At 51.7% G+C, this 13284-nt stretch overlaps 4 protein-coding genes across 4 annotated transcripts; 3 read left to right on the top strand and 1 right to left on the bottom strand.

Moving 5' to 3' along the window:
- Window positions 1-442: 442 nt before the first annotated feature.
- Window positions 443-1408, bottom strand: GCG54_00012896 (Clock-controlled protein 6; the record flags this gene model as incomplete). The annotated part of the gene is made up of 1 exon (XM_045412762.1): window positions 443-1408. One exon carries the CDS (start codon window positions 1406-1408, stop codon window positions 443-445), a length of 966 nt encoding a protein of 321 aa, XP_045268768.1.
- Window positions 1409-7830: 6422 nt separating this feature from the next.
- On the top strand, window positions 7831-8943 carry GCG54_00012894 (uncharacterized protein; the record flags this gene model as incomplete). Its single annotated transcript, XM_045412761.1, has 2 exons — window positions 7831-8715; window positions 8776-8943. The coding sequence occupies 2 exons, from the start codon at window positions 7831-7833 to the stop codon at window positions 8941-8943; spliced, it is 1053 nt and encodes a 350-aa protein (XP_045268767.1).
- Window positions 8944-10216: 1273 nt separating this feature from the next.
- Window positions 10217-10675, top strand: GCG54_00012893 (uncharacterized protein; the record flags this gene model as incomplete). The annotated part of the gene is made up of 1 exon (XM_045412760.1): window positions 10217-10675. One exon carries the CDS (start codon window positions 10217-10219, stop codon window positions 10673-10675), a length of 459 nt encoding a protein of 152 aa, XP_045268766.1.
- Window positions 10676-12303: 1628 nt separating this feature from the next.
- Window positions 12304-12917, top strand: GCG54_00012892 (uncharacterized protein; the record flags this gene model as incomplete). Its single annotated transcript, XM_045412759.1, has 2 exons — window positions 12304-12312; window positions 12366-12917. The coding sequence occupies 2 exons, from the start codon at window positions 12304-12306 to the stop codon at window positions 12915-12917; spliced, it is 561 nt and encodes a 186-aa protein (XP_045268765.1).
- Window positions 12918-13284: the final 367 nt, after the last annotated feature.

The following is a 13284-nucleotide window of genomic DNA, read 5'->3' as shown; positions in this document are numbered from 1 at the left end:
GCAGCAAACACAATATATCGTACGGCCTGATTTTGGACATGAGGGTTCTTTAAACAGGACGAGGCTTTTCTGAATAATATTGATTGACAACAAGTTTAGGTAAACAGCCAAAAATACACACAGATCGACCTCAACGCCAGCGCCAGATAATACATCAAAGACTTCGAGCTGAAAATGAGTAGAACTTCATAGAAAGTTTATACGGCGATAAACACTAGACGATAAGGGGGACTTGACATTTTAGGATCGAGTGAGGATCACACAATGAGCAGGGTCACATAACGTGACACAGTGCCACTGGCTGACTTATTGGCTTCACAGCGAATTGGCGTCATCAAATATTAAACATTTCGAATTAAAGAAAGCCTCAGGTACATCATTTTGAAACCAACTTGTACACATTTTCCAACTCAGCCATCCAGGCCCTCCAGCGTCCAAACGTCTAGAGAAGAGCAAGCGCAGCCAGACCGAAAGCACCCAAAGCGGTGGCAACATTGACAAACGACACGCGCTCAGCTCCAGCGACGACCACATGGGACGGCAAAGCCATACCGGTGCCGTTAGGTTGGGCGGCTCCAGTGGCGAAAGCAGCGCATGCGGTGGGGGTGACCAGGGAGCCATCAGCTCCGAAGGGGCTGTATCCCAAGCAGCTGGCGTAGTTGGCCGCGCAGGTGGAACGGTTCGCGTTGGGGTCGCTGCGGCACTTGTTATAGATCATGGCGCACTTCTGGGCACAATCGTTGCCAGCCGGAGCAGTGGGTGCCGCGCCAGTCGGGGCCGGAGCCGGGGTCGTGGCGGCGGCGGAGCAGGCAGTCGGGGTGACAAGCGATCCGTCGGGGCCGAAAGGGCTGTAGCCTAGGCATCCAGCATACTCGGCGGCGCAGCTTGCGCGGTTGGCGTCAGGAGCACCGCGGCACTTGTCGTAGGAGGCGGCGCAGGCGGCGGGGCAAGGGGCGACCTCGATGGGACTGGGGAGGGGAACCGGAGTGGCGGAGATCTGGGCCGAGCAGGCGGTCGGCGTGATCAGCGACCCATCAGGACCGAACGGGCTGTATCCCAAGCAGCCGGCGTACTCGGCGGCGCATGAGGCACGGTTGGCGTCGGGGGCGCCGCGGCACGTGTTGTAGGCGTTGCCGCAGTTGGTCGCGCACTCGGAGGTCGGGGCACCGGTTGGAACCGGGCCCATGTGGGTGATGGTGCAGGGACAGTCGGTGATGGTGAAGGTGGTGGCCTCTTTGATGGTGTAAGTCTTGGGGCCGTGGGTGATGACCGTGGGGCCAGGGCAGTAGGTGGTGAGGGCGTTGACGACCTGGGTGACATAGACGGCGTCGGCCATTGGAGAGCCGTTGGCGAGCTGAGCGGCGCCCAGGACGAGACCAACCAGGAGAGAGCCAATGGTGAAAGTCATTTTGTCAGGAGTGATGTCGAAAACGAATGTGAGGTTGAAGATGGAAAAAGAGTGGACGAGTTGCGATGCAATCGAGATGTCTTGTGGAATTGCAGCTGGGTGCGAATTCGATGCCTTCTTTATAGGCTTCTTCTCGGAGGCACCTCCGTTGATCAATTAGTAGTACAGCTAATATGTGTGTTTGAGCAAGCGAAGTGGTACGAAATTTCACTGCATTCTACCCATAACCATCGCGTTCCAGAATTGTTTATCGTGTCCCTCGCGGCTCGTATCATTGTAGCAGCAATTTAGCTCAACCGCGTCTCGTATTGCCACGGGCGCCATACTCGAAAAGGCTGACGGCAACTCGACCATCACTGCTCTAAAAACTAACCCTAAACGCTAAAATGTCTCTGGGGGAGAATCTCGTCGATGGGAATGGGCGCGCGCCTCAGCCGTTAAGATTAACGACGTCATTGTCGTGTGCCTGGCCCTAGAACTCGTCTCGAGCCGGAATGCTATCCTCTAAAAAAGACGGGCCTGTGTTCATAATCCGCGAAACATGCTAAGTCGGCTCTCGGCGGGTGTGAATCGCGGGGAAAAGAGTCAGGGGAAGGAATGTCTCAATCTACTTGCATGGCATGTCTCGCCAGCGACAAAAGGGGCAGATTGAACGGTCTCTGTCCAGCGTGCTAGCGGAATTCCGCTGCGCCAAACGGAGAATTTAGACTTGGCTCTCGGACAGAGGAGGCGGCCCGATGGAGAGCAGCATTTCCTCCGGTGCCCTTTGAACTTCTCTCCCTTGCTCTCAATCGGAGTGGACGCCGAAGGCTTTTTAGCCAGTCAGACGTGAGTTGTCCATCAAGACAAATCTGGCTGCATTCCAATTGTCGGTGCTCACAAATACCATGGTCTGACCCTGGGTAAACTCCAGAAATTGGTGTTGACGGCTATATCATGGCAAAGAATCCTGAAATTTCAGTGTTGCATCAAGGCCGCCAGCAGAACTCAAAAAGTTGGATTTGGTCCTGGATGTCAATATCATAGCCAAGACGGGACGGCAATGCAAGGTGTGGTAATAACTTGGAATTTCTGTCATATCAGACACGTTCTTGATTACAATTTTCCCCAAAGACTTAGTCAGTCCACTTGGCGCACACTCACCCCAGCCGAAGCCTTCTCAAGAAACGGCACCGAGGCCACAAAGTTGGCCGTTGCGTCACCAGTCGACGTATTCTCTAATACGCATCTCAAATACCCTTGGTCTGTTGTACTTATTGGGCAAGTTACAGTTTTAAGAAGCTGACTGTTTGCGACGTTCACACAATCCGGATGGGATTTAAAGATGAAGTCGGGCAAGTGTTCATTTCAAGGCAATAACACCCTGGCTTATAATTTAATGATGTACAGGGTAAATCAAGTAGTACTTAAGCACAACAACATGTCATTTTGACTTGCGATTTGACAATGCGAATCACGTGCATTTCAGTTTAAGGCGGGATTATTCAATGACATGCCGAAGTCTAGCTATGAGACATCCTAACACAGCATCATAACCTAGTTATGCTAACCTAGTGATGACTATTCTCTACGTCCGGCCCAAGTTACATATTAGTCGAAAGACCGTTGTATGGAAGGTATTAGACCCTTCTTCGTGATGCATCCTAAATCGCAATAGCAATGAATGAGCGGCTTTCGCATGTCACGGAAGTATAGAAGTGATCTCAACTGCAAAGTACACGGTCATTTCCTCGGAAACGCCGCGTACTCAACTTCCTTTTACCAAAATTTTCTTTCGACTTCCATTCGGCCCAGCTGCTAAGCAATATCAGCACGCAGATTTCCTCTCTCGTGGCTATGGCGACACTCAGCGTTGTGGATGTTCTCCGGTCTGATATGTTCTGGTTGGATATGGTTGTGAACTGTCGATGAATGGCTATTGCTACTTGCTAAACTGCACAACACTGCTCTTTGCGCGGCCTCGAGAACATCTGGTAGCACTAGCTACGGCACATCTTTGACCTTGGATATGGCTCCTGGAAAGAGTACCAGATCAACACTAGCGCCACCAGGTGTGCCTGCAGCTACTGCAGGAACCGCAACACTGGTAACAACCAATAGGACAGGTGCCCCGACTGTCGATTTATAGGGTAATTGTCCTATCACTCGACTGGAGACGTCATATGTGGCTTCGGTCTAACCTGACAGCAGGATGGCCTCTAATGCAAATCAAACGGCTGGCACATCAGAGGTGATGAGGTATGTTGGTATTGTTTTGAGCGATAATTGTTCACCCCTAACTAACAACACAAATCTTAGATCACCTACTACTGCTCTCCAAAGTGTGGCTATCAGGGTGCTGAGGCTAATTAAGGGACAGGCGGTGTCTACAAGATGGCGGGAATGTGCATTTGGTAACAGATCTGCTGTGCAGAGTCAATGCTGTCTAATGTGCTCAGCCTTCTATTCTATATATGTATATCAGATGAGCTTTTTCGGAAGCTAGAACCTTTCTCCTGTCATTTGAGTTCTGGAATTCACCCCATCTACAAAGTTTATTCCTTTCGTCATCGCCAGGGATTTAAGCATGTCTTACCACGTTCGAAGCTTGCCAGAAGCTTGGGCGTGATGTTTCCCATGTTGTTCAGATTTTGCCCGACTGTACCCTGGTGATCTTCAATTCATTTAAGCCATAAAATGCAGGTGGTTCGTTAGGGCCCGCAACAGAGATGGGCTAGGTCCCTGGACACCACAGGTATATCGAAGCAGACACCGCGCGGTTGACTACCAGTTGGCTGTTGACCTTGACTCTCATCTACACTTAGACTAGTCCTAGACGCTCGGTTGTAGTCTTAATTCTCGTTCTCGATAGACAGACGGCCATTTAATAACCGACGTTCGGATGATAATGTGGTCGGAGGTTGAGCTGACTGGCGGAGGACTCGCAACGCCGGACATGCCCCGGTGTTTCTACATGGTACTGCGGTAACGCGGCAAACATACTTTCAAATATATTGCTTCTGTTGGTTCCAGTTACAAAGTGGAACGAGCCGCCCTTCTTGTGGGGTTTTGTTGGCCTTGCGCACCGCCGAAGGCCACAATCTGCTGGTCCAAATTCCATGCGCGGATATCATTTTGTCAAGATCCACCAATCAACTCCAACTCCTTTCTGGAGGTGTTGGACAAAAGGGCGGCAGGACCCATGCAGTTAGTTGCGGGGACATTGGCCCCGTTTGGTTGCGTAGGGCATCAAAAGAACGCTGCTGGCATGTTTGAGCCTCAATAAAGTTCGGCGTGTACGATCGATACCATTGGCTGGCTTCAGGGCCAAGTCAAGAACCCATCGGCTGCCCCAATTGTATGCCTTCTTGGATGATCCTCATTTTCATTTCTCCGTCCCTTCTGGGCACGGTCACGGGTACCTTCGGGAAACCTCGCACGCACCGGTCGAGACCTGCGAGCTCGCGTTCAGCATATACAAGACCTGAGTCATGCGAAACGTTCCATAAAGTGTTCTAGAACTGGGCCTGGCCAACGTATCTTCACTCGTATAAGTAGGAAGGTAAGTGCTCTTTGTATCAAGGTATCGGGTGCGCAGAGTCAGGTGTCTTTCGTCTTGCCCATTACTGACAAAACCCTTAGAAGATCGTCACCCTCCATATGGGCCTAATGAACTCTTGGAATGAGGCAGGGCAGGATATCCGACTCGCCAATAAAGTCCTGACTCTGATATTCACTTGCAGGTCCCCAGTACCACATTAACAGACGTTCAGGGTGGTATCGTAGATATGACGTTTCCCATGATGACTCGTTGTTGCTGTCGGAGGAATCATTGAAGGCGTAGCTATTTGGTCCCACAGTCCGTTTCACAAGAAAGAATTGCTGCGCTGCTTGTGGTATTGTCTGTGTCAACAATTATTGTCTTTTTGGCACGAGCCATTCGTTGCCAATTCTGCCAGGGACAGCAGGGATTGGTATTTTTGTGCACCATTCATTCATTGCAATTATTGCCTTGATCCTGAGGCCGATGCTCTTCGACTCATTTACTGATTGCCATTCCCCTTGTTGTATTCACTGCAGGGTTGAGTCAGGCTGCGGCCCGCCAGTCACCCTGGACTACAGCGCTGCATGACGTGACTGTTCGAAACGGACCTACTGGTGTTCTCGAAAATCTTACGCAGATGTTATATGGCACTCGCCCTCCGGGTTTCGACGCTAAGTCTTTCCTAATAATTACATACACATATACGTCGGTAGACCATGGTCTTTGAGAGATCGCTCTTGGTGAGATATCCGAGTTTTACCGGTTTTTACCCTATACCGCTTTTGCGATTGTGCTATCCAAGGTGATAGCCTGTTTCATGCTTATTTACTCTGACATCTTCGCTATGATATGCAGGTCGTCGGTTGCTTTGATGAATACATTCAAGTTTGGGGATTTCTATAACATGTTAAGACAACAAATAGTCCCAAAGACTGCTTTTCAAAGACTTCTTGGTTGAACGAGCTGTTTTTCTGTGATGTCTGGTGGGTTGTTGATTGCTGTTGATACATGCAAGAACCTGCTCCTCAAAGCAAAGCTTTCTCGGTCCGACTGCCAGTCTACGTGACCCTCGTCATCATGTCAAGTCGGTGTTCTTATAACAGCACAAGATCGGATAGTTGCCCAGCAACGGAAAGGAGTTCTACTCAGTAGCTCTGCCGGCAATGAGGAGACATTGAATGTTGAAGACTAAGACAATCACTACTTGGTAAAAACGACGGGTCACGCGAACACTGCATTAGTTCACCGGGAGAACATGCCTATCCAGTCACGAGGGTTGGGTATTCACCACCAAGTTTGATTCCTTCCAAACCCTCTATATTCTAAGCAGCTGCACGCAAAACATGGGTTATCCGAGACTTGGCTTCACGCAATTTCTGATTGGATCGATCTTGATTCACCGATACTTCGTACTCCTCCCACCGGTCTGGTGCACAGGCTGCTAAGGCTGAATTGGCGAGGAAATGCGAATGCCAGGTCACGGGCAAGCGTGTCAGGTGATGATTCGACGGTGAAGACATCGGGGCCATCGCAAAGTATCAGACGCAATCAAAATGCCATTGCATTCAATGACGACCGACTTTGCTAGATCCTCTGTCATCAGGTCAAAAACAGATCCTGTGTTCCCCATTCATTTGGGTTTTCAGCCTTATTTCAACTCCAACATTCGGGAGACTGCTGCGCGGTCGGGAGCTTTATCATTGTTGAGATCTCTGCCTCGCTGCACCCTGGTGATCTACGAATGCAGCATGGGTGGGGCCACTCCGAGGTATTGTGCCACATCCCCAGGCCATATGCCGAAGCGCTTTTCCGCTCCATGTACGTGTATGTGGCAGCAAATCCACTTGCGACAGGTTGTTGGTCAGCTGAACTTCTGGAAGAGTAGCGGTATCTGGCAAACCCCTGTCTGCTTCTTCAGTCTTGGGCACCACCTCAAGCCTATTCAGGAAGGCCACGGAATCCAATACCGAAAAAAACGACGCGTGCATACGCAGCGGCGGTCGCCCACCCAACCCAAGGATACACAGCTATCCACACTAACGTTCCCAATCAAGATGCGGCCGTTTTGAAATTCCCAGAAATTCGAAAATTCTCGGCAAATTTGCTCAAAGTGTTCTCACAGATACGTCAGGTCAGGGGGTTACAGATAGACAGGGCAAGGTACGGTTAGGGCTAAGGATGACGGTCATTCTAGCCGCTTGTGATTCTGAGATGTACACGTGTTTGTGTTTTTCTGTTAGACATGGGGCCACCGAGTACCGAACAGGGGGACGCCGAATACCGCTACTCCTGATGGATCGTTGGCTGCAGCTCGTGACGGCCACGCGACCGAACCAGCCAGGCGCAGACCAATCAGTCAGACCACCGTTCGCGTTGTGGGGTTTGAAGCACCCCAGAGCCGTGTTGAAGAATCCAAGCGAGAGGCTCCTTATGCCATGGTGTCCTGGACTATTTATGCAGATGAGAAGTGGAGCCGAAAAGATTGCGAACCTCGCTCAGACTGTTGGGAGCCCACCAAGTGGACGATTGGTTATCAACGAGGGCGAAAGGGGTTGTCTTGGGTCACGAACACAGCACAAGCGCAGGAAATGAACAGGCCGGGCCTAGGATTATGAATCGCCAGGATTCTAGAAACGCTGCAGGACCGTTGAAGACGGGGCAGAAACACCAATCATGTCGCGCAATCAGTGGATACGGACGGCTTCTCCTTTGACCCCCTGTCATTCGAAAACTCAATTTCAAGCGAGGTTGGCAGCCGATGGCGCACCCCAGAACCCAATGGCCGACCAGCCGGGTCCGCTTTCGCTCATTCTTGGTATAAACGCCGGCACTTCGTTCTGGTGTTGCTTTTCAGGGGGATTTCTGCCTTCTTTGTCCGTCTTGTTGGAACAGAAGGACCATGGGAATTCCGTACAGGCGTCTGGATTCGTCTAGGCGCGAGATTCGCCTGCTCGAAATCCAGGCGACACACAATCCCAACGATCCGGTTCAGGCCCGTCTTGTCCATGTTCGTCTGACTGACGATTTGGAGTTTATCGCCCTCTCGTCGCTGTACGGCGACTCCACCGAGACAGACAAAATCTTCGTCGGCGGCCAGCCCGTCACCCTCACCGCCCATCTCACCCAGGCGCTCAAGAATGTGCGCACCGTTCTCTACCCGACGCTCACGCAGCGCTTCCAATGCACATCGCCGCGCCGGCCGCAGTCAGGCGCGCCGCGATGGCTGAGGCAGCTGTTCGGCCTGGGCTCGTCGTCCAAAGGAGCGGACGACGCGAACTGGGCGCTGCGCATCTGGTGCGACTTTCTGTGCGTGAACCCCCGCGACGAGTATGAGAAGTCGCGCGTCCACACGGACATGAAGACGATCTACAAGGCCGCGGCGTTGGTCGTCGGCTGGGTAGGTGAGGCGGTGGAGCACACAGACGCGGGTCTCGCGATGGTTGCAGAAATCGACGAAGTCATGCCGCGTACGTGGGGAGACCCGGGCGACGCGGAGAAGAACCCTCACAACTACTCGCCACACCACGAATGGATCAAGAAGATTGCCTGGATCTGGACGCCGCCGACCGACGGCTCGGACCCGGACAAGGCGCCTCACTGGGTCGGCGCCACGGACTTTGTCCTCCGTCAGTACTTCCAGCGCCGCTGGATCCTCGAAGAGATTTCCTCAGCCCGCTTCCCGACATTTTTGGTCGGCGACATCATTGTCACGTGGAAGCAGATGCTTCGCCTGAACCGTCTGATTGACGAGTTCAGATACAAGCCATCCAACGTGTTCCCCCTGGTAAGTTTGCATCTCATTTACCCTGGCATAATAGCTGCGTTGTACTAACCTCTGCCCCAGGAACTGAGAGACAAGATGGCAGAGCTGCCTTTGGAGACCACGTACAAGCTGCTTGACGAGTATGACAAGCGCAAGACGCTGGAGGAATCAAAGATTCTTAAGGATTATGCCGAGAGCAGCAGGACGACCTCCTCATCGAGGTCTACGGATGACGGCCCCAAAAAATGATTTCACCGATTAAATGAGAAGTAAAAAGGCACAGGGAGGAGGGGTTCATGCAGCATCCAACACGTCTTATGTGTCCGCGTACTTCATCTGATGGTCACTGGCAGGGGTTAAAAATGGCTCAGACTTTGTTTGTGTTGGATGTGGAAGGGTTCCGCCCGCGGGCGGTGTTGACAGCTGGAGGGTGCACAACCTACTGTCTGAGCCATATGGCATTTTTGTGTTTAGATTCGTTTTTGTTGCTTTGACTAGGTTAGATATCCATTTCTTTCTGATCGATGTGACCCAGGTCTGCATGCGTACCTCATCGAAATGTGCTGGTGATTTGTGACAGCGTTGGATCGTCCCTATTTGCGACCAGCAAAGCTTTTAGGAATTATTCGATTTGTTCAAAAGAATGTTTCAATTTTTCTTTGTTTGCAATAAATATTGCATGCAGCAGCTTCCTTGCTCATAGAGAGTTCATCCCATCTTCAATTCTTATGAACCTTCTCACCATCCAAAAACTGGCAGGTTGATGACAAATTTGGGACACACTCACGTGACTGGTTTTGTTCAGACAAATCAGCTTCCGTCATTTCTTTCGAAATCTCGGCGAAGCGCTCCTGAAGATTGGAAATCATTGCCACCGCGAGGCCAACATCAGCACACCCGTACCCTGGTGAGACAGTTTCGTCGTCAGAATGTCTCCCACGCGCGAGGCAAGTAGTCCACGATCAAGCGGACGGCCTGCGAAACGGGCCCGGACGCAGCAAGTTGCATCGACGCGTAGTCGGCGGCCTTTGCCGTCAACGGAGCCCACGACCAGTGAGGGAGTCCACCTTGAAGCTGCAAACACGATCACTGTAGCAGTAGAGTCGGATACACAGCCATTATCCCCTTTGGCGCGTTACAAAGCCTGGAAAAGTGCGTTTGACAACCTCGTCTGCAGGCGCTCTGAACAGTTGACTGACTGCACTAAGAATCTGGGGGCCAGCATGATGCTTTTTGTTTCGTATGCCAGGAGCCTGATAATTTGGTTCCCTGCGACACGTGCCGAAGGTCATATCACGATGCACATAAACCACCAAAGAGCTCTGCAGCGCTTCACGGAGACAACAGCCTTTGGTACTGTCCTGTGTGCGTTGATCGCGGTTGGCATAGCGACCCTCCCATTATAACTCCTCCAAGCTCCCCTCAGCGCATAGAAGTCTCTCAAGTAGCTGAAGGTGCCTCAAAAGCGACGCAGCATTTGACGAGTCTAGATCCAACTCCTGCGCTCCCAGAGCCGCCTGTGATGCCAGCCAGACTGGTCTCTGCAGAGCAACCCGAGACCAGAGCGGCCCGATCACGAAATCCACCAGTGAGGAAATCACGCTTCACTACCTTGCCCGCAGAAGTCGACTCGGCACTAGCGGTCGTCTATCGTGAGCTCGAAAGCGTCCCCATTCTACAGACCAAGGTTTCTGAGCTAGAAGTGGAAACGAAGCGGTTGCAGCAGGTGATCAGCATGCAGCGGAATGAGATGACTATGATGCAGACTGCAATGCATAAGGCCGGAAGCCTGCAGGCTGAGGTACAGAAGCTGAGGGCAGAGGCTGCAGAGAGGGAGGCGGAGCGGAGTGAGAAGGGGGAATTGGAGCGCAAGAATCGGGAACTTGAGGCAGAACTAGGGAGAGCCAAGGAGGAGCTGGAGGAGCGGAATAAAACGCTGCAAGAGTGGAAGCAGAAGCTGTCTAGCTTGATAGGGGAGTAGGCCCCATGTTTCGAGACGAAGTAATGAAATCTCTTGTGAAAGGCTCAGCTAAACATCGGAAGAGTCCTCGTCATGCCAAGGTGGATGCTGACCAATTTGAAAGAGGGGTAACTCCACTTGCTTGTCGACTTCGCCCTTTGTACCCAGGAAGGGCGCATGTGTCTGATCCAGATTGCTGACCAATCTGACCATGCAGTAACGATTGATACGCAGTTGCCGACGAGAGCGGGTTGGTCACGCTTTTCCGAATGAACACTGCCGGCAAATTACAAGGAGAAAGACGAGTGATATGCAAAGACCGAGCATCCGACGTCGGCAAGCTTAGGTATGGCGCGGAGAGTCCGACTCTGTCTTTGGACCACCCCAGGGGGCATGCAGAAGCCCTGCTTCTCTATTGCCTTATCACTTGCGGGTGATCTATACATATTAAACACACACTTCAGAAGGGACATTTTGATATCTCCGTTGGGAAGATAATTGGCTCTTTACTTGGGGCAAGAGAAGTATGCAGCTCTAGACCCCTCATATCCCTCGACACTGCCAGTTCACGGCACTGATCAATTTCCGGCAGTCATCGAGCGAAGTCCAGCGAAGTCCAACACTGAGAAGTAGCAACATTCAAGCCAAAAATACCGAGATGTTCCAAACCTCCCTTGGAATGGGATCGAAGCTTCAGAAGATCGAACCAACGCCGTCGATCAAGCCGAGAACAGAAGATCTTGAGACGTCGCGGGCCCCGTCTGACATGGTGAATAAGGAACGGACCGAACGACGCAGCACCTCCGAAGAAGTTGCGATATCGACGGACTTTAGCCAACCCAGTCGGCCGCATCGAGTCTTGAGTCACATCACAACTTCGTCAAACAATACGTCCGGGCCGCCACCCGACGGCGGTCTCTGGGCATGGCTTTGCGGTGAGAAGATCCAACAGCTACATAAACAACAAGCACTGACCTCAAAAATATAGTGCTTGGGACGCACCTAGTGGTGATGAACACCTGGTACACTTTGCCCCTGGATCCATCCTCTAGCTTGAGGAAGCTAATAATCGCAGGGGAGTCATCAACTCCTTTGGCGCCTTTCAAAGCCACTATGCCCAAACCCTGAAACGACCTCCTTCTGATATTTCTTGGATCGGATCATTCGAGATATTCCTCCTTTTCTTCATCGGTACCTTCACAGGACGTCTTACTGACGCCAGGCTTTTTCGCCCCGTTGCCCTCGTAGGCTCTATCTTAGTTGTTCTTGGGAGCATAGCCACTTCATTTTCGATCGAATACTGGCAAATATTCTTATCTCAGGGAGTGTGCGTCGGCCTCGGAAATGGCTGTCTCTTCTGCCCGACCATTGCTCTCGTTTCGACTTACTTCCAGAAACGACGGTCCTTAGCCATTGGCTTCACAGCATGCGGTAGCACGACAGGAGGTGTTCTCTTTCCCGCTATCGTGAGACAGCTGCTCCCACTTGTAGGGTTTGGCTGGACGATGAGAGCAATTGGACTTGTACAGCTCGTGGCTCTGGCCATCGCGTTGCTGTCCTTGAGACCCCGTCTTCCGCCTCGTACAACGGGGCAATTGGTTGAGTGGGATGCGTTCAAAGAATTGGGGTACACGTTCTATGGTGTAGGGATGTTTCTGGTATGTGGCCTTCTGGCGAAAGTCCCCGAAACTTTGCTAATGACGAGTCTCAGTGCTTCTGGGGCTCTTACTTCGCTTTCTTCTTCACTGCTGCATACGCCAGAGATATCCTGGGTATTTCTTACACTTCGGCGCTGGATGTCCTGATGATTATGAGCGGCGTTGGGATCGTCGGCCGGATTTTACCAAGCTATTTGGCAGACCGCGCCGGAGCCCTGACAGTGCTCGTACCGACAGCCGCCGCTGGCGCCCTCATCATGTTCACTTGGCTTGCCGTGGATAGAAAGGGTGCCTTCTACGCATGGGCTGCGATAAGCGGGATCATCTTGGGAGGTATCCAGGCGGTGTTTCCTTCCGCACTAGCCTCTTTGACAGCCGATCCTAGCAAACAGGGCACAAGAATCGGCATGATCTTCACGATAGTCAGTTTCTCAGTCTTGTCAGGGCCTCCAATTGGGGGCGCGCTTGTGTCTGCATTGGGTGGGCGGTACTTCGGAGGACAGGTATTTTCTGGGTGCTGTCTGACTCTAGGCATGGTCTTCTTATTTGCGGCAAGAGAAGCTAAGCGAAGGAGCAAGGGCGGACAGTTTTGGATGAAGGTGTGAGAAGTTGCCATGATTTAGACTATATCCAGATATACAGAAGGCTCTCGCCATTCAATTGTGTACATCGCCTCTTGAGCCGCATCGTGGTGAGGGAGGGGGGACGATTTGCCAACTACATCATTTTGCTTCGATTCTTTCATATGCTTGCAAATGTCAACATTGCTTCGGAAGATACCAAAATTAGTACTACTCACGTTTTCCATCTGATAGCATCACTTTGTCCAGCGCTTTCGGCGGCAGGTAAGAATCTCCATGGTGAGGATCGCCTTCTGGACGAGCTGGCTTGCTGACAAATTTGGCAAGCTGATCTCATGTACATTACACGCACTCACCCCGCTCGAGCGGACTACTCCGTCAACTTCTCCGC

The sequence above is a fragment of the Colletotrichum gloeosporioides genome (assembly GCF_011800055.1).
Source record: "Colletotrichum gloeosporioides strain Lc1 chromosome Unknown consensus_16, whole genome shotgun sequence".
Classification (NCBI taxonomy): domain Eukaryota; kingdom Fungi; phylum Ascomycota; class Sordariomycetes; order Glomerellales; family Glomerellaceae; genus Colletotrichum; species Colletotrichum gloeosporioides.
The sequence above is the reverse complement of the archived record's forward strand: the minus strand, read 5'-3'. Positions and strand labels throughout refer to the sequence as shown.